Source organism: Podarcis pityusensis, assembly GCF_964106645.2.
Source record: "Podarcis pityusensis genome assembly, chromosome: 10".
In the NCBI taxonomy this organism is placed as follows: Eukaryota; Metazoa; Chordata; class Lepidosauria; order Squamata; family Lacertidae; genus Podarcis; species Podarcis pityusensis.
The window spans coordinates 32,509,005-32,527,860 of NC_138035.1; the positions used below are offsets into that span (position 1 = coordinate 32,509,005).

Sequence of the window (18,856 nt, forward strand, 5' to 3'; positions counted from 1 at the left end):
TGCCTTTGAGTGTGTGAAAAGGTGGCTGGCAGTATAAACAACAAAGGAACATGCTGTAGGACGGAGGATCCTATGGTGACCAGCTACAAAGCAGAACAGGGTGGCCTTGAGCCAGTCTCGCAGCTGAACCCACCTCATAGGGTTGTTGCGAGGATAAAACAGGGAGGAGGAGAACTGTGTGCACCACCTCGAGTTCCTCGGAGGGAAGTTGGGATACAAATTTAAAAATAAATGAAAACAGAGTTCTCCCTACCCCTCTTAAGAGCCATGTATTAGCTAGTGCATCTTGCTATTCATGCACGACAAGACTCTTCGTATTAACGCTCTCTCTCCTGTACAAAAAGGATTACCTCTGACAGATATTTCCTTCGGGAGTAACAGGGTCAGGGCACCGCTGGATCTGGATGGAAAATTAGTATTGCAGCCTTAGCTGGTTCATATCCGGGTGCCCCCTCCAAAAAACCAAGAAAAAAGTCTTGCACCCTTCGGTACCACGGTGGAGACATTTTCACATGGACCCCCAGACATGGCGGTTCCTCGTCGGTGCCTGCGTGGTGAACCAGCGTCCATTGCGGATAACCCAGTTTCCTTTCCCCCTCCGTGTCTCTTTAAAGCGCGGAGCAGAAGTTCCCCCTCCGAATCCCCTCCCACCTGCCTCCCTCGCTGCTCTCCCATCATCGCCCTGACGTCAGGAGGAGGGAGGCGTGTGGGTGCCACGGCCTCCCCCGTGTTTAAAATCCGCCAGAAGGCTGCTCGTGAAGAGGGAGGAGGAGGAGGAGAGCGAGCAGGGAGCGGAGCGAGCAGAAGCCTGGCAGCAGAAGGAGCGCCGCTGGCCGCAAGGTAACTTCCTCCGCGGGCGCGCAGGGATGCTTTGTGAACTGGCGCCGGAGCGGGAGGAAGGGGACAGATGGGAGAGGCCACGCCGAGGTGGCGCGAGGAGGTGATGGAGCGGGCTGCCGAATGGTCTCGCGTGGGGTGGTTCGCTTAACTCTTTTGTGTCGGGTCTCCCGGGTGGGGAGAGAAGGTCCTCTGGCGCTGGCAGCGGAGAGGCGTGTCCCGTCTGTGCGCGCCGGGCGATTTCAGCTGGGGGCGAATGGCTGTGGGGAAGGGTGTTTGCCGTGCAGGTGGTGATGGCGAATAGCTGCCTGCCTGTATGGTAGCTTTTCTTTGCAACCGACGGCTGGGGTCGCCTTTCTCGTCTCCTATTCCAAGGGGTGAGGGATCTGGCCAGGAAGAGGAGTGTGTGTGTGTGTGTTTAAATCTGCTTTGGCACCTAACAAGTTATAATGGACACGGCAGCAAGTCAAAGAAAGGACTCATGTGAAAGCAATAATTGAAGCTCAGTGATAGTCCTATAACCCCACCCACCCCACCTAAAGTAGTATTTGGTTTGCATGGCTTTTGATGAGGCTATCAGAAGGTGCTATGGTGGTTTGGAGTCCCCACCCCTTTTTTGGTCCTGCCTTTCTCGCTGGCTGCCTTTCTTCTTTTCTCTGTCTCCCACCCCCACCCAAATATCTTGTTTCCCAGTTCCAAGGATGCTTCTGTATTCAGATCATAAAGATGGCACTTGAATCTCATTGGATAATCGGCCTCTTGTATATGTGACTGCTTAACCAGAGCTCCACCAGAGGGATGAGACGGACTGTTTTTAGATAAGGGGATTGAGGCCTTGAAGAACCCAGGGTTTTTTTGTTAGTTATTTAAAATTTCTTTCTTGTTGTAGTTCTTTTTCACCAAAGAGGTGTCTGTCTGGAAATGAATGAGTCGATTAATGTTCTCAATTGCATGACACTATCATCACCAGTCTTGGAAGGAAATAGGCTTTTATGAGCATTGGCTAGATAGCCTTTGTATGTTTTTTTTTAAAACCCTGCTAGATACAAGTCTATGGAGAACAGTATAAGAGAGAGAATAAATGTAACCTGTAACCTGGAAATCTGTAACCTGGAGGAAAGGATTCAGACCCTCTTTATGCATGTGGTTTATTTAAGTATTTCTGTCTGCTTGTAGTCTGTTAAGAATAACCAATATGTTATAGCAAACCTCTTGGGCGGTGTGCTTTTAAGATGAGCATCTTTAAAATGGTACTCTGTTTAATTCTATAACTATGGGCCTAATAAACTAGTTGTGGTACAAAATCACGTTTACTAGTTCATGTGTATGGTCCCAGTGCATGTACAAACTGCATGTGTGGTCAGGGGCTATTCTTTGTTTCTAGGATGGGGCATACACAACCTTTTGGATGTTGGAGTGCAAGTCCTATCATCCCTGGCTGTGGTGGATGGGAGTTAAGAGTCCAGCAATATCTCGAGGCCACAGGTTCACCTTCCCTCTTTGGGGGTTTCTGGTTCCATGTACAATCTGTATATCCATAGGGATTGTATGGTCTCTAGCACATGAAAATTGGGAGTGGGCATTGACGCCACAATCCGGTGGCTCCTTTTGTGCCCATTTGCTTGTCTGCACAGTCATTGTGTGAAAAGCCTTCTGGCCTGGTGAGTCCATGGCAAAAGCAAGAACATGGGAACTTCCTGTTCTGGAGCTCAGCATGCGCATACATTGACCGCTTACTCCAGCTCGCTCCCACTGCTGTTGTTTGAAGCAGAGTACACATGTAATTAGTCACAATCCATAGGTATCCTGTAGCTTCTTGAGAAATACTCCTGTTTGACGTGCTTTGTCTCAAACCAGCTTCCAGTCAATTAGAAAATGGAAGTTGTGCTTTTAGACTGAGGAGTTGTACATTTCAGGCAGCTGTTGAGCATGTGACAGCATCCAGGAATTGGAGTTAGGTGCAGGGAAGACAAATCAGGTGATGCACATTGGGTGAAGAAGGCATCCTCACCTTTTTCTCAGGAGTGAAAAGCAACATTAAAAAATGACTTGAAAAGTAGAGGGGAGACATGACCTTGATGAGTTTCAAGCTGCTAATGTGGACATGGGCAGGGAGGGCATCTGCCCCCCAATTAATAAAAATACATAGCTGAGATTCTGCCCCCTTAACAAAAGACTCCCCCCCCCCCCCAAATCCTGGCTACATCCATATAGCCTCAGTCTCTTAGCCTCTGGCCCTGCCCAGATCTATAACCACAATTTAAATTGCAAGCCTGTCTGAGTAGGACAGAGCAACACTGTCTGCCTACATAAGTTTGGGGTCAGTCTATTTCTGGAGGCTTGCAAGCCAGAAAGCGTATTCTGTTTTCTATCTCCTTTATGGGCTCTCTCTCTCTAAAGTTTTAGGTGTGGCTATATATGGGAAGGTGCTAAGAATAAGTATGTTTGTTTATTTGGTGGAAAGGGAGAGGCTTCCACAAACCCCCTGCATAAATGAACATTCAGTTCTAGCCTTAAGAAAAATAGCAATTTTATGATGTCTTGCATAGAATATTGAGGACACTTGATGGATACCAAGAGCCTAATGTGTATCTCTGAAATGGGCAGACACTGGAAAGACTTCAATAAATTTCCACTTAAAATACAATTGAGGATAACTAGTTTAGGATGCAATGCTGGAAGTAAGTTCAGAAGTAACACCACAGTGGGGTTGTATATAAATACTGTAGATGTGTATAGCAGGGGTGAGTAATCTGCGGCCTTTGGTCTAATTTAATGTGGCCCTTAGTCTAGTTTGATAGGGGCAAGGAGGAGAAAATGAAGAAAGGAGTGATAGAAGGAGACACACAAAACGGGTGGGAGGAGCTCTGGCCCCTTTCACTTTTTGTTCCAGCCCTCCCAGCTTCTGGCACTGAAGTTTCACTCATGGTACGTGGCCTGTGACAGATTACTCCAAGGGAACATGGCCCTCAGTGTTCCAGTGTGGTGTAGTGGTTAAGAGCGGTAGTCTCGTAATCTGGGGAACCGGGTTCGCGTCTCCGCTCCTCCACATGCAGCTGCTGGGTGACCTTGGGCCAGTCACACTTCTTTGAAGTCTCTCAGCCCCACTCACCTCACAGAGTGTTTGTTGTGGGGGAGGAAGGGAAAGGAGATTGTTAGCCGCTTTGAGACTCCTGAAGGGGAGTGAAAGGCGGGATATAAAATCCAAACTCTTCTTCTTCAATGGGAAGAAATATTCCACACCTTTGATGCATAGGAGTATATGGTTAGCCTCTGAGAAAGAAGATGGGAATATTTCAGGTGGGAGAAGGCCCTCTTTTAAACTCAGATTTTGTGTGAGTATATGTACACACACTTGTTTCGAAAGAACGTATGCATTGATACACCACTCTTGCACCTTAGTATTAGATGGGGGGGGGGGGTTCTGAGCAACAAAACATGAGTGTGCTTTCTGGCAGTTGGATTCCCTTCAGTCTGACAAGATATTTCAGGTATGTAAAAAGGGGAATTATGGGATTTAAAGATGAGGGGCCTGAGAGGAAAGAAGGGATTGGTCTGCGGGACAAGCTTATGTTAATCAAATGTGTATGTAGTAGCTTAGCGAAAAGTGCCATTTGAGAGATTTGCTCTGCCTGCTGCAGTGGTGGCAGGGCTGGAGAGAGTCTAGGGCTGTCCTCTATGTAAGGCACTTCCACTGGGACTAAGGAGGAGGAGGAAGAGCAGTGTTAGAAACTGGGATAGAAAAACTAGGAGCCAAATGGCTTCTGGGACCTGGGTTGTTGGGCGCCAAAACAGAATGTCTAGTTGCCAAACTAGGGAGGGGGGGGTTGGCAATACTTTTTATTTATTATTCTGATAAGCATGAACTAATACACAATTCACATAAGTGACACATTATTCACACCACATTTTTAGCAGAAATTGTTAATACATGTTTAATTTGGTGTTTACAATATTGCCTATGCTTAGCATACACTTCGAGGCTTCAGATCATATACATTTCAGTAATTCTTGAGTGTCAGCCAGGTGCAAAAAATGGCACTTTTTGAGGTGCTCACAAATGGAGAATCTTTAGGAGCAAAATGTGCCTAGCGCCCTGCTAATTTTGAACCTGGAGGAGGAGGAGGTTGTTGTCGGCTGCTGCCACCCAGTGGACTGGTTGTAAGTAAGAAGATGGGGGCGCTGGCTTGAGAGTAGGCTGAGGTGGGCAGGGCAATGCCCAACTTGCCCCAATGGACTAATCTCTTAATACTAGCTAGCCTGTGGGCTGGGAAGCATCTTGCAGAGTTCAGCAGCCTCTCTTCAGCCTGAGCATTACTGCTTTGGAATGCTGAATTTAAAGTAAAGTAAAATAAACCCAATAAATCAAATTGCATTTAAGAATAAGCTGATAATGATGCTTTATTATTTATTATTTATTATGGCAAAAGGTTTTGTAGACCGCAGTCCTGTATATCAGGTACATGAAGAGTTGCAGTCCTATAGGCACAGGGCTAGGGGATTTCAAAAAATAGTTAACACCGACATCCAGGCATTGGTAAGGCAATTATGTGTAGTGTAGCTAGAAAAACCTTTGTCTTGATTAAACCTCAAGTTGTAGCACTGAATGTTTTAATAGCAGTTTTACACGCAGTCTCCCTTCTGAAGTTCCTTTGGCCACCTTAAGGTCAGGTACAGAGTGTCCTGACAGGATGAAGCTTTCCTCCCACTGATTTTATTTATTTATTGCCATTTCTGATGTTAGATTTGTGTCCATTCCTTTGTGCAGAGACTGGCTTGTTTTGCTATGCATCATCGGCAGGAGGGCATTGTCTGCAGACGATGGTATATATCTAATGGGAAGATAAGCAAGAGAATGAGCCTGTCGTCGTTGTGGATGGCTTCAGTAGGTTTGGCCATAGTGTCGCTAGGTAGACAATGGGACAGAGCTGGCATCTGGGTCTGCTGTTCCTATAAAATGATACAACAAAAAATCACCTTCACAGAATGTTTCGTGTTTTGAAGTGTAAGCTGTTGAACAGCTGATGAAGAATGCTGCAGTTCTGTGCTGCCTTTTGGATGGCTTGTTGCATTTATTTTCTCCAAGGCCATTGATTGCCAAGAGCGCAGTTTCTTCAGTTTGTTTTCGTGAAGTGGTTTGTAGCTGGATTGCAGTCGTGATGCACAAATCTGCTTCACCATATTTGAAATCTGATATCTAGAATAGGAGTAGAACCTGTGTCTTTGGCTCTCATTTTGAGTAATGGACTAGAATCCCCTTTCTTGGCCTGCTTGTGCCATATCACAGGCCTCTGCTGCCATGTCCTATTCTTACTTTTCACCTTTTATTAATTGTGACACCTGAAAAATCTCAGGAGGCCTTGCATAGTTTTCAGGACTCGTCTTGAAACAGACATTTTTGGGGGTAGAATCTGTGGTGGTTTCATGATGGATTTCAGATGGTGACTTCCACACGCAATGATGAAGACTGGTAATGCGTGTGGTGTCTCTAGGCTTTTATAGCTGGTTGCCATCATGCCTTATCTGTGAGTTTCCCAGAGCATCTGGTTGAGGGACAGAATGCTAGATTATGTAGACCAGGCCTCTGTGTGATCCTCCAGGTGTTGCTGCACTACAGCTTCCATTAGCCCTTGCCAGCATGGCCCAATGGTCAGGGATGATGGAAGTTGTAGTCCATCAACATCTGGAGGGCCACAGGTTCTCCACCTTGAGGTACTCCTTTGTTCCACCCACAATGGTGGTTCTTGTCATCTTGGCATCCTGGAAAGAGCTGCTATAAAATGTATTTTGTTAGCAGTAGTTCAAGGGTTTTTGAAGAGGGAAATGAAGTTTGGTATGGGACAGAATGAAAATATATTATTTGGATGCCAGAGTTTGATCTTCTACATTCTTTTACCTCCTCTCACATTTCTTCTGAATTTCCTATTATAGTAGGCCTGTTAGCAGACTTACTGCAAGACAGCGTGATTTCAAGGGATTAATGAAATAGTTCTGCTGCTTTCTAAAGCTGCAAAGTACTGTAGTTACTGATGCCAAGTGTTACTTCTTTTCATCCTACTAGCCTGCCGTTTAATCCATTCACTGTGAATATACAGAGTGAAATCACACCCACAGAACATAATGATGGATATCTCTTCAGGGATGACTTCTGACTACCTGCCCGGCCCCTCTGTTCCAGTAGGGCTACAGTATATGGGCCTACAACATCCACTTGGATAGCAGTGGAAAGCCATTCCACTTCCTGTGAACCAGGGAATGGCTAGTGACCATATATAGTGGTACCTTGGGTTACAGACGCTTCAGGTTACAGACTCCGCTAACCCAGAAATAGTACCTCGGGTTAAGAACTTTGCTTCAGGATGAGAACAGAAATTGCATGGCGGCGGCACAGTGGCAGCGGGAGGCCCCATTAGCTAAAGTGGTGCTTCAGGTTAAGAACAGTTTCAGGTTAAGAACGGACCTCCGGAACGAATGAAGTACTTAACCCGAGGTACCACTGTACATCCAGTTCCTAGGTATCCACGGCACTCATCCTTTCTTCCGAAAAAGGACTAGTGGGTCTAAAGTGGAGTTGGGATGACTCCACTTAAAGACAAAACACAGCTTCTGACATCCTTTCTGTCATCCCTGCTGAGCAGAGACCAAGCCTCTTACACTCCACTCGCTAGTTCCTGATGGGTAGGTCTACTCACCTGTCACTCCTTTTATGTCCAGTGATGTCAAGTGACTTGATTTCACATGAAGGATTGAGAGGAGTACACTCCAGATGCACTCTGATTCTCCTTTCCAGCTACTGATAGATTTTGGTACTTTTTGAATCCGCCACCTTTCTCTGTTGTCAAATTCAAATATAGTGCTTAACTCTACCAGCAGCTAGAAAGGAAATTCTTCCTCTGCAGCTTGAGCCTGTGGGTTTATCTGTTCTGTGCTTGATGCCTTATGACATCAGGTGATAGACAGGTGGATAGAAATGGGTATAGTTTAGGCCCAGGGTTTTCAAATGTGGATCTCCAGCTGTTTTTGGACTACAGTTCCCATCGTTCCTGACTACTGGTCCTTCTAGCTAAGGATGATGGGAGTTGTAGTCCAAAAACAGCTGAAGACCCAATTTTGGGAAACCCTGGTTTAGGCTAAATAGGGAAGCTTGGTGAGCCTGATTATGTTTGCAGACTGGAGGTTATCTGGCCTTAGGCCTGTGTTTGCTGCTGAAATACCCTTGGCCACCATGATGGATGACGTATGGCAGAAGGACTGGGCAGAGGTGGCTTTAGGGTACTGTGACCGGTTTGGCTGCACTGGTTGCTGGCACTGCAACAATGATGTAGAATGGAGGGCGAGAGGCAGGGGTGGGTGGGTTTGTGCCGAATTTGAGCATCACACAGGACGCTGCTGAAATTTGAGAGCCCGAAGTCTGCCACTGAACAGGAGAGTGTGACCTTGCTGATTCTACTGGATCTCTTGGTGACTTTGATACCACTGTCCATGGTATCATTCTAGGTAAGCTGTCCGTGGGGGTGGTGGTAGGGTGGCATTCCTTTCCAGTGGTTGTGGTAGATAATTCCAGAAGACTGGGCCCGGGAACAGGCCTGGCAGTTATATCATGGGGTCCCACAGGGTTTCAACTTGCTATATTTAACATTTCATATGGAACTAGTGAGTGAGGTCATCTTGATATTCCTAGTGAGGTGCCATCAATATTTCAGTGGCATCCATCTCTTTTTCTCCTTTTCATCTGACTCAGGTGCTGAATCAGTGCTTGGGAACAGTAATGGTCTGGATGAGGGCCAACAGATTGAAGCTCAGTCCCGACACTCTGGCTTGGAAGTGCAGCTAATTCTACTTCACTTCTGAGCCGTGCCCTGTGCTTACCTGAATATAAAGTATAACTCTGCAACTGATCAGATATTCTTCTGAGACAAAACTGATAAACAGAGCTGCATAAAGAATTGGTCAAAGGCAACCGTAAATTTAATTTTAATTTATGTTTTACATTTTTAATATGGAATACTTTGTCATTGTAATCTGCTTTGAGACCTAGATGGTGAAAGGACCTGGATATAATCTTTAAAAATAAATAAAACCAGCTAATAATTTACAAGTGAGAAACATGGAGGCTGGTAAGAAATTAGCACAATGCCAGCTTATCACAGAACATTTTTGGACTTGCGATTTTACTTCCTGAGTGTTGGAAGCCCTTGTACTGCAAATTGCCCTCGGCTCTATTCCTAGATGTTAGAGGGCTTCCCCTCCTTGCTGATGGCTCTGCAGCTAGTCTTAAACTGGGTGGTTAAATACTTAAGGTCAGTGGGAAAGCATTTCACTCTAAAATATGTATTTGGTTCTGGGCTTACTTAAGCAGGCTTAAAATGCATATACTGTATGTTCTGGGCTTTCAGTGTCACGTTTCAGGTTAATGATTGAGTGGTACTGGAGAGTTTGAATTTGAAACATATGCTTGATTTCTATATAATTTTAATTTTCCATCCTTCTTCCTAAGAGCTCAAGGCCTCGGACACAACTCTTTCCCAACCCCAGTTTTATCATCTCAACATTATAGTATGGAGAGTGAGGTTAGGCCCAAGAGTTGAGTTTCATGGCTGTGTTGGCATTTGAATATGGGTTTCCTGGTTCTAGTTCAACATATTAACCACTACATTATGCTAGTTGGCCATATCAAGCGGGGTCAGTCTTGAATGTATGCATAGAAATGAATTAACATATACACAAGCAATTACCATTTGTCAGAGAGCCTACACTGATGAGAGTTGTAGTCCATCAAGGCATTGGGACGGAGGTGGCTGGCCTAGAACATTTAAAAAACACACTACCACTGACATTGCATATTTAAGGTCATTACATCCCAGTTATCTGTATCCCCTTATTGCTCTTGCCTTCTTCCCCTATTGCTATAGGGACTAGTTTTTGAGTTGGCCAAGAGGCGTTCCAGTGAATCTGTTGTCTTTTGCTGCCCTAATTTAGTCCTGATCCCTGGTTAGGAAGCTTGCATGATTTCTCTGTGTTCTAGTATGGCATTATGTAAACACCCATTTTGGCAAGTGAGAAGGAATGCAAGTAAATAGGCGCCTGCTGCTAACCAAATAGCTGAGCGCTTAAATCCCCGTTCTTTTGGCTTAGGGACAGGTCTGTGCTCTTTGAGTCAGCTGGTTTTCCTCTCCCTCTCTGTCTGTGTCTCATGCACACCCCTATACCTGCTTAGTTACCTTTCTTTTCCTGGCCACGTATTGCTGTTACTGTAGCATAACAGTGCCTGCAGCATCCTTCCGTTTTTCACAGCAGGGTGGACTGGGGGACCACAGGGGAGCACAGGAAGAGTAGACGATTTGGGCTTGTGAGATCACTTGCAGAAAAATAATTCCTTTAGCCTTGAAGTGACAGCTCACGTAGCAAAAGGAGAGAAAGCAAATGATGTTATAATTCCCACCAAAGATTAGCAAGCTAGATATTTGGAGGATAATACTGGAGCCATAGACGTCATGCAGCCACCTTTTAATTATCTGCACAGTTCTGTGTGGATAATTCATATGCTTAAATAAGCCTGAAGCATCTGTGTTGCAACTGCATCTAAAGGGGGGGGGGGCTTTTCTTTTCTTTTGCAGTGTGGTGGTCAAAAGAGACAAACCCGAAACGTCATAGGAAGTGCCAAAAGGTAGCATTGTGTGATGAAATGTAATTATCCAAACTGAGCTGCAGCATTTTTATCTCTTTTAGAAGTGACATTAAAATGGTCTCTGAGGTTGGGCTGATCTGATCTCAAGGCTAGGAAGGTGGAAGTGGTGTGTGTGTGTTCAGCATTGCAGGCTTTCTACCAGGAGTAGCCAATATGGTGCCTGCCAGGCATAGCTGGACTCCAGCTCCCATTCTCCTGACTCATTTACCATGCTTGCTGGGGTTGATGGAGTTGGGAGTCCAACACATACTGGCTACCCCTCCATTAGGCAGTTGGTTATGATTCCAGAAGCTCTGTGTGGCTGCCTTTTCAGCCCCAGCCTGCACAGTTCCTCCGTCAACTAGTTAGAACTATTTATTCCACTCTGGGCTAATGACAACATGGACACAAGTTTTTAAGTACCCTAGAAGTCTCCATAGACCATTGTCTTGGAGCCCACAGACAAGCTGGTGGCACCACTGTCGATCAGTTTTTCCATTACTTAGGACTCTTCTTTTTCTGTTTGCATGACAGGTTGATCCCAAAGGCTGAGAGTCGTTGATCACCTCTTTCCTGTTGACATACCAGAGGACAGCCACACCATGTCATCTGACCAGACTTCTCAGTCCACTGTGCCACCTCTCCACTCTCCAAAGTCACCTGTGTGGCCAATTTTCCCTTTTAACAGAGAGGGAAGCCGGATCTGTGAGAGAGGTGCCCACCTTCTTCGGGACTTACCCAGCCCACTTCCCACAAAAAGAACCAGGACATACTCTGCGTAAGTAACCAGACTGTGCCGCTAAGTTAGGAATCACCAGGGTCATTTTTTTCCATCCTAAAATTGGTTAACAATTAGACTTTGACAATGTGGAATATTGGGCAAGTGGGCTTGGGGAGAGGAGGAATTGAGTTTTTTCTGATTTGTACACATTATTTGATTGTGGTCGATTTCTGACAGAGTTCTTTCAGACTTTGATGGAAAGTGGTAGTGTGATAAGACCACGATGACACTATTTTCTGATAACTTCGGTTAATTCCATGTCAAATAGTCCTATTGAATAATTTTGTATTCATATCCCGGAGTTTTCTGAGCAGTCCTTGGGACAAACTATGAATCTTGCAGTTCATGAGCAATGCTGCCCTTTCTTGGACCCCATCAATTGTACGACCTGTATGGCTTTGAGGAACCTTACTCATCTGGACTAGAGTTTAAACATTTGGGGGGGGGGAGGGGAAGAACTCTAAAGCAAAGTAAGAGTTTCCTTACCAACAATTCACTCTTCTAATTCAAACTTCTCCCGACATTCCTAGCTATGGTGGTTGCTGAATTGAGAGATGTTAAATTGTGCAAGTTGCTTTTTAACGTAAGTTTTTTAAAAAATGATATCCTGTCAGGTTTCAAAAAAGGTTTTGAGGCTTTGCTAAATTTGTATAAAATTTTGTTCCATCTATAGTCTGGACTGTGGGGGGGGGGAAATGGGAGCCTTGAAACCATGAGGTTGTGTAGAAAGGTAACACATGAACATTTTCCTGGCTGGAAATGGCAGTGTGGTTTAGACTGAGTCTCAAACCTCTTTCTTCTTCTTAGGACGGCTCGTGCTTCCGCTGGTCCTGTCTACAAGGGTGTATGTAAGCAGTTTTCACGCTCCCAAGGCCACGGCTTCATCACCCCAGAGAGTGGCACAGAGGACATATTTGTACACGTGTCTGAGTAAGTTCCATGGCTGCAGAGCCTTTAACATCTTATGTTATGATGGAAGTATCTCATGTCTGAACAGTCACTGCTCCTTTCTCTCTCCCAAACCCTACTTGTGTCAACAGTATCATTGTAAGGACACATTTATGAAGGAGCCCTGTTACCTGGATGTTGATAGATTTATTAATAATAGCGATGACAAATTAAACAGAAAATTAAGAAACTGCTGAAATGTTGTTTACTTTTTCTTTTTCAGCATTGAGGGGGAATATGTTCCAGTAGAAGGAGATGAGGTCACATACAAAATCTGCCCCATCCCACCAAAGAACCAGAAGTTCCAGGCTGTGGAGGTGGTGCTTACCCATTTAGCTCCACACACAAAGCATGAAACGTGGTCTGGCCAAATCATTGGATCGTAAACTTCTTTTTGAGCCTGCAGGACAACTCCACCAAGGAGGTGGGGTTGAATGGTGTGGTGGGTGGTGGAACTGCTGGAGCAATGGCAGAGAGCCCAGGCTGGCAATTCTTGTTTGCAATGTGACATGTTGGCATTTATGTTGTCTTTTCTAAGATTTACCTTTTGGTTTGTAGCTGTGCTTTTTTTTTCAAAATGGCAAGCAGGAAGTGGAAAAGGGTTGCTGGGTGGATTTTCTCCTATGTCTCGTGAGCTCAAAATTGTACCTGAATAGACAAAGGAAGAGCTCTCGAGTTTTTTTTTGGGTGTGTCTTTATCCAGAAAGGCAGACTTTTATTTGTCTCGCTGCTACCCTAAATGCATTAAAAAAAGTCTTATGTATTGTCCTGCTCCGTTTAACAAATTATCCCATTGCTTTTTCAACGGGCTGGTCCAGGCACTCCACCCAGGGGAGCTGGCATTAAGCTCTCTTGTTCTTCTCAGCCAGAGTAGGTATTAAGAGATGCAGTGATATTTTGGGGGGGGGGGGGGGACAATTGTACATTGCCTGAAAACAGTGTCTCCCAGAGCCCCACACAGATCTTCAGAGACACTTGTAGGTATGTGCTTTTTGTCCCATCTTGTCCCCCTCCCCAGCCACCTTGCCCTGTGTAAGGGAGGGACCACATGACTTGCACTCCTCCCTAAGTCCACTGATGTCGCTGTTCTTGTCTGTTGAGATCAGTGGTTTGGCTACCACAGCTAGGCAAACTGTGGCAACCGGATTACTGGTTTGGTGACAGATGCTGCTTCTCCCCCACCCCCAACACACACACCCCCGCACACATAATTGCAAGTTGGATGTCTGGTATCTCAAGGATGTTGTGTAGAGAGCAAGTAGAATGCATCACTGAAGAAGCAGTTTCTGAAAACTATCAAGATCCATGAAGTCCCTCTCTTCAGTGGTATTCACAACTGAATTTGTCAGATCTTTCTCATATGGCATAAATAAATTACTTTTCTTACTCAGTCCCCTGACTGAACCAGGAGACAAGAATTCAGGGGTTGGGGATTTGCGGTTAACTGGGCACTGGACATGATCATTAAGATATGCCAGATCCTGTGCTGCTTCTATCTGTCCAAGGCATGATGTGAGTTACTTTGTGGCAGAAGCGCTGAGTATTAAATTCTTTGGTATTATGTGGCAGTTTAGGTACTTAATCCTTCAGTTAAATGATGAATACACAATATTGTGAAAACTGCTGGTCTGTTCTCCGTGCCATTGATACAGGTTTACTTCAAAAGCAGATCATTCTGAATGCTATATTGCTAGGAGTCTTTATTCATTTAAATTCCTGTTGAAATATTCCCCCCTTTGGCAGATTCTTTCCAGTGGCTTTTTATAAGAGCAGAAATCAGGAGAGGGGGAGCTGGGAAAGAGTGTGTGTGTGTGTGTGTGTGTGTGTGTGTGTGTGTATATATATATATATATATATGAACACTAGAACATGTTTTCTCAGGGTAAGGTGATCATTTGCTTGGATGAGAGGTACACAATAGGGTGCCCTTCAGTTGTTGTGGACTACCACTCTCATTAGCCTCAGCCAGCATGGCCAGTGACCAGAGCTGATGTGAGTTGTGGTTCAGAACACCTGGAGGCACTGTGCTGGTTATCCCTGCCTTAGGCATAGCCAGTTAGCGGAACGCTAGACATCCTTTTCAGTGTTGCAAAACATATTCCTACAAAGTCTAAGAATGGAATCTTCCTGCACTGGATTACACAAGCCAATTGAAAATCTGCAAATAATACTTGACCCGTCACTATAAGTTCTTCCATTCTAACTGGACTCTGTACTCTCCTGCACAAAGCAGTGGTTTGTTCCAGAAGGCCCCAGTTGTGGCAGTATCTCGTTCCCAGCTTGTTTCACTTTCCAGATTTCTTGATAGCAGTGATGTGGTGGTAAGGAGTGTGTGGTACAGACATACAAGCCCTGCTCAGACATCGTCATGGTCTTCCTGCCTTAACTACTGAGATTCTCTCTCTGCCCCCGTCCCCAATCCTGTTACTCCTAAAGTAAATGCAGCTGCACTCTCTGATGGCAGTGCAGTGTCTTAATTTGCAACATAATGCAATGCCAGAAGAATCAATACATGTATCATTTTCCCATTGGTTTCAAACAGAAGGTAGTAAGTTGGGGGAGGCTGACTTTGAAGTCTTTGCTATTAGACTATTACCCTGCTGACATTACATTTCCCACATATATTAAAATGTAAGTCCCCTCCGCCCCAAGACATTTGTCTTGCTTAAAAATAATGCAATTTTAAAAATACTGCAGATGAAGGCATTTTGCTAGAAGAATAATCTATTTTAACATTTGAAACGGAATAGAGCCTATGCGATGCATCTGTTTTATGGTCTTGGGCAATGTATGGTGGTTCCTGGCTGTGTATATTTGCTTTGAGAATAGCATTTTGATTTTCTGCATCTCCAGAGATGTAGGCTTTAGTATCGTCTGCATGTGTTTGCGTTTCTGAATGTTGCAGATCATGTTTCCTCAAGATGGATGTTTGGACGTTCTCCTACTCTTCCTACTATTATCCTAACCTGTACATTTTGATGGCCCTCTGTGTCCCTAGTTCTGTAGTTAATGAGGGTCATGTGCACAAGAGATGGAGGAATCGTGTATCAATGACAAGATTCACGGGCCAGTAATTGATAATGGGCTCTAGTGGCATTGTATCTAGTTATGTTTTGGTTCTTGTCCAGCCTTCCCCAACTTTTACTTCTCTCCCCAGGATATACAGGGTCATGTCTAAAGCACAAACCTGATTTCTAATAGATGTTCTGAGTAGAAAAAAATTTCCCAGGATAGGGTGTGCATGTTAGGAATTTGCATGGTGTCAATCAGTTGCTAACCTCATTTTGAACAGTAGACTGACAAGTCTAAAGCTTCTTGGGCAATATCATATCGGATGTTGCTTGACCTTGCAGAGGGGGCTGAACATGCATCGTAAAACTTTTGTATGATGCACTAGAAGTGTACACACCACTGTTGTAGGAGCTAAGAGGGGTGATTAAGTGGCAAGTATGCACGTGAGTAGCTTAATTTGAGAGTTGGAAGGAGCTTGGTAGATAGAGCCCAAGGTATGCTGGAATCGTGAGAATGAGACTGGTGTCTTCAGAGTCGTTCTTTTTGTACTTGCAGTGCATCTTCAGAGGCTTTCATGTGGTGGCATGTGGCTGTTTACTGCACACCTGTCCTCTGTGGTTCACATCTCGGGGACTTCAGTGATCGTTGGTCCTCTACAGCAGCGTTCCCCAACCTTGTGGTCCAAAAACAGCTGGAGACTCACAGTTGGGAAACAGTTGCTCTACAATATAGAGCAGACCTGAGGAACCTTTGGTCCTCCAGATGTTGCAGAACTACAACTCCCTTCAGCCCTAGCAAGCATGAAGGACGGGAGGAGCTGTAGTTCAGCAACATCTGGAGGGCCAAAGGTTTCCCACAGGTGTGCAGAATTTGCATAGTTGTGTGCTGGAGTACGACTGTGCAGCCAGCATAGACTGCATACTCTGCAAGAAACAGGTGTATGTAATGGCAGCCTGGTGTTCTCTAGCATTATAACATCATGCTTTTTTCTTTCTTTCCAGGAGCACTTCTCATGTTTTCAGTTTAGCACTACAGTGTCAAACTATGATCACAGGAAAGTCTGTGCAAAGATGCCCAGAGGGGGAGTATTTCCCTCCATGTGTGCTAACAATGCTGGAAGATTAAATGTAGTCCTGTTAGAACACTGGAGTTATATCCACACCATACACTTAAAAGCACATGGCTTCCCTCAAAGAATCCCGAGAAGTGTAGTTTGTTAAGGGTACTTGGCATTGTAGTTCTGTGAGGGGGAGACTGCATTTCCCAGGATTCTTTGGAGGAAAGTGTATGGTGTAGATGTGACCTGAGTAGCTTCCAGTTAAGTATGTGGGTTTTGGTTTCTAAATGAAATGAGGACTGGCCTCCAGAAGGAGCACATGGTCAGATGGATATGTCTAGAATGGTTTGGGTTCATCTACAGGTTAAACGAAATCACGAGTCTTTCTGGAACAGACTGAGCATTGCAGGTATATTTTTGAATATACACCCTACATCTAGAAAAGAGCGCATTGTTGAGAGGTTCTGACCCAACCCGCCCCTGATGTGCTACTTTCCACATACAGGGAACCAAAACAATGACACCACCTCCTTGTACCTACTTTGTTGAAGGAACAACCTGGAAACTCTGACAATGTGAATTTTCTAAATCTGTAGCATACTATTGCGGACACAACCATGTGGTGTTGAAATAGCACTACTCAAAATGGCTGCCCAACTACATTCTAGGGAGGGTGTTGGTTTTCTCTTGCTTCTGAGACTAGTTCTTTCCAAGTTCTAATCTGTTTGGTTATAGAAACATTCTGTGTCCTCCTTGGACTAAAAGGACAACATCCAAAACTATGTGTCTTGGAGCCAAATTGTACAGAGGGGCTTCCCCTCTCTGTATTTGAGATAAAATGAGAGTAGTGAGGTGTTTATTTTAAAGGCCTTTAAAACTCAGATGCATGTGCTCTTGACATAGGCATAGACATTGGGGAAGGAACATGTTTTAGTCTTTCCCTCCCAAGGTGAACAAACAGTCCAATGGAGGAACAAAGCAGGAAAAGGAAGCAATTTCCCATGGTGCATCCAGACCCCCGTGTGTGACCTGCTTCCTGTGACAGCCAGAGGGACTTCCTGCTGCTGTTCTGCTTACATTAAACACCAGCAGCTCCTCGCCTCTGCCCCTCCCCTTGAAGGTGCAATAGCAGTGGAAGTGCCACAAAATGGCATCTTCTCTCTGGGAAAGCTTTTGATTCTTTCTGAAATAATCTTTGTTACCTATGGTGTGTCTGTGTTTTTACAACTTTTGGTGTGGTCCTTGCCTGTCTGACCCCGTGTTGACCTTTGTAACACCGGCAATAAACCATTAAAGTGACTTTCCCACAAGTCTCTCCTGTTTTTGCATTTTTCCTTTATAGGGCGGTTCTTTGGTACAGGAGATAATACCAGAATGACGTCACAAAATCTGGATCTAGGGAATTGGGTGGCTAGTCTTCAGGTGTCTGATTGTTCTGTTCAAGACAGGTGGAAAGACTGATCAGCATGGGCCATATACTCTGCCCAAATGGCACCTTAGGAAAGATGTAAGGACTCACTTCGCATCTAAAGTCCTTCAGGCACTGATGTCTAAGCATGTAGGAGGTGTGGGGCTGTTCCGTGGCTGACCACCTCCTGTTTGGTGGAAGATCTAATTGGGATTGTAAATACACTCCCCTAAAGGCACTCACAAGCCTCCTTGTGATTGGGAGCCCCATTTGTGTAGGGTTCCCACAATCCCTTTGCAGACCTCCCTGCTCAAGCAGAAACTCTAGTGTTGGAGGGCAGCATGTGTGCACCTGCCCCTCCTGCAGTTAGGCCACATTCACACCATACATGTAAAGCACAATATCACTTGAAACATTCACCGCTTCCCCCAAAGAGTTCTGGAAGCTGTAGTGCCACAATCCTTCTCCAAAGGAACTCTGGGAATTTTATGGGGAAGATGGGCCTCCCAACACTCTCAGCACCCTTGGCAAACTGAAGCTCCCATAATTCTTTGGGGGAAGCTGTGGCTCTTTAAAGTGGTAGCAGCGCTTTAAATGTATGGTGTCAATATGGTGTAAGGCAGGCTTCCTCAAACTCTGCCCTCAAGATGTTTTTGGCCTACAACTCCCATGATCCCTAGCTAGCAGGACCAGTGGTCAGGGATAATGGGAATTGTAGTCTCAAAACATCTGGAGGGCCGAGGTTGAGGAAGCCTGGTCTAAGGCATCTATAACGCTTTACGGGGACAACAGCCATACATATAATCATCTAGCACGGGATGGGCTGTTCTGAATGACAGCAGCTTTTCAAAGTTTCAGGCAAATGTGTTTCTCTCCCTCCCATCACAAGCTTTTATGTGGAAGTGTTAGGGCAGCTTCCCCCAAGCTGGTGACCTCTAGATGTTTTAGACTACAATATCATTATCCTTGGCAATTGGCCATAAGGATTGGGGCTGACTGAAGTCCAACATAATCCAGGCTAGAGAAGGCTCTGTGAGGGAAATCTGACCTTCACAGATACTGTAGGTGGTCAGTCAAACTAAGCTACCAAGTTGTTAATCTTTGTGCTTTTTGTCTGTTTGAATTTGAGCACATGCAAATTACCCA

General features: G+C 45.0%; 1 protein-coding gene across 1 annotated transcript; it reads left to right on the top strand.

The window, feature by feature from the left end:
• The first annotated feature begins 698 nt into the window (after positions 1-698).
• Positions 699-17,612, top strand: CSDC2 (cold shock domain containing C2). The gene is made up of 4 exons (XM_080971954.1): positions 699-840; positions 11,039-11,282; positions 12,093-12,215; positions 12,457-17,612. The coding sequence occupies exons 2-4, from the start codon at positions 11,107-11,109 to the stop codon at positions 12,617-12,619; spliced, it is 462 nt and encodes a 153-aa protein (XP_080828080.1). The 5' UTR covers positions 699-840; positions 11,039-11,106; the 3' UTR covers positions 12,620-17,612.
• Positions 17,613-18,856: the final 1,244 nt, after the last annotated feature.

Bases quoted from the DNA above. Each gene is read 5' to 3' on its own strand.
- CSDC2 (XM_080971954.1), top strand. From the start codon at position 11,107: ATGTCATCTGACCAGACTTCTCAGTCCACTGTGCCACCTCTCCACTCT. The intron at 11,283-12,092 runs GTAAGTAACCAG...TCTTCTTCTTAG, and splicing joins AGAACCAGGACATACTCTGC to GACGGCTCGTGCTTCCGCTG. The intron at 12,216-12,456 runs GTAAGTTCCATG...TTTCTTTTTCAG, and splicing joins ATATTTGTACACGTGTCTGA to CATTGAGGGGGAATATGTTC.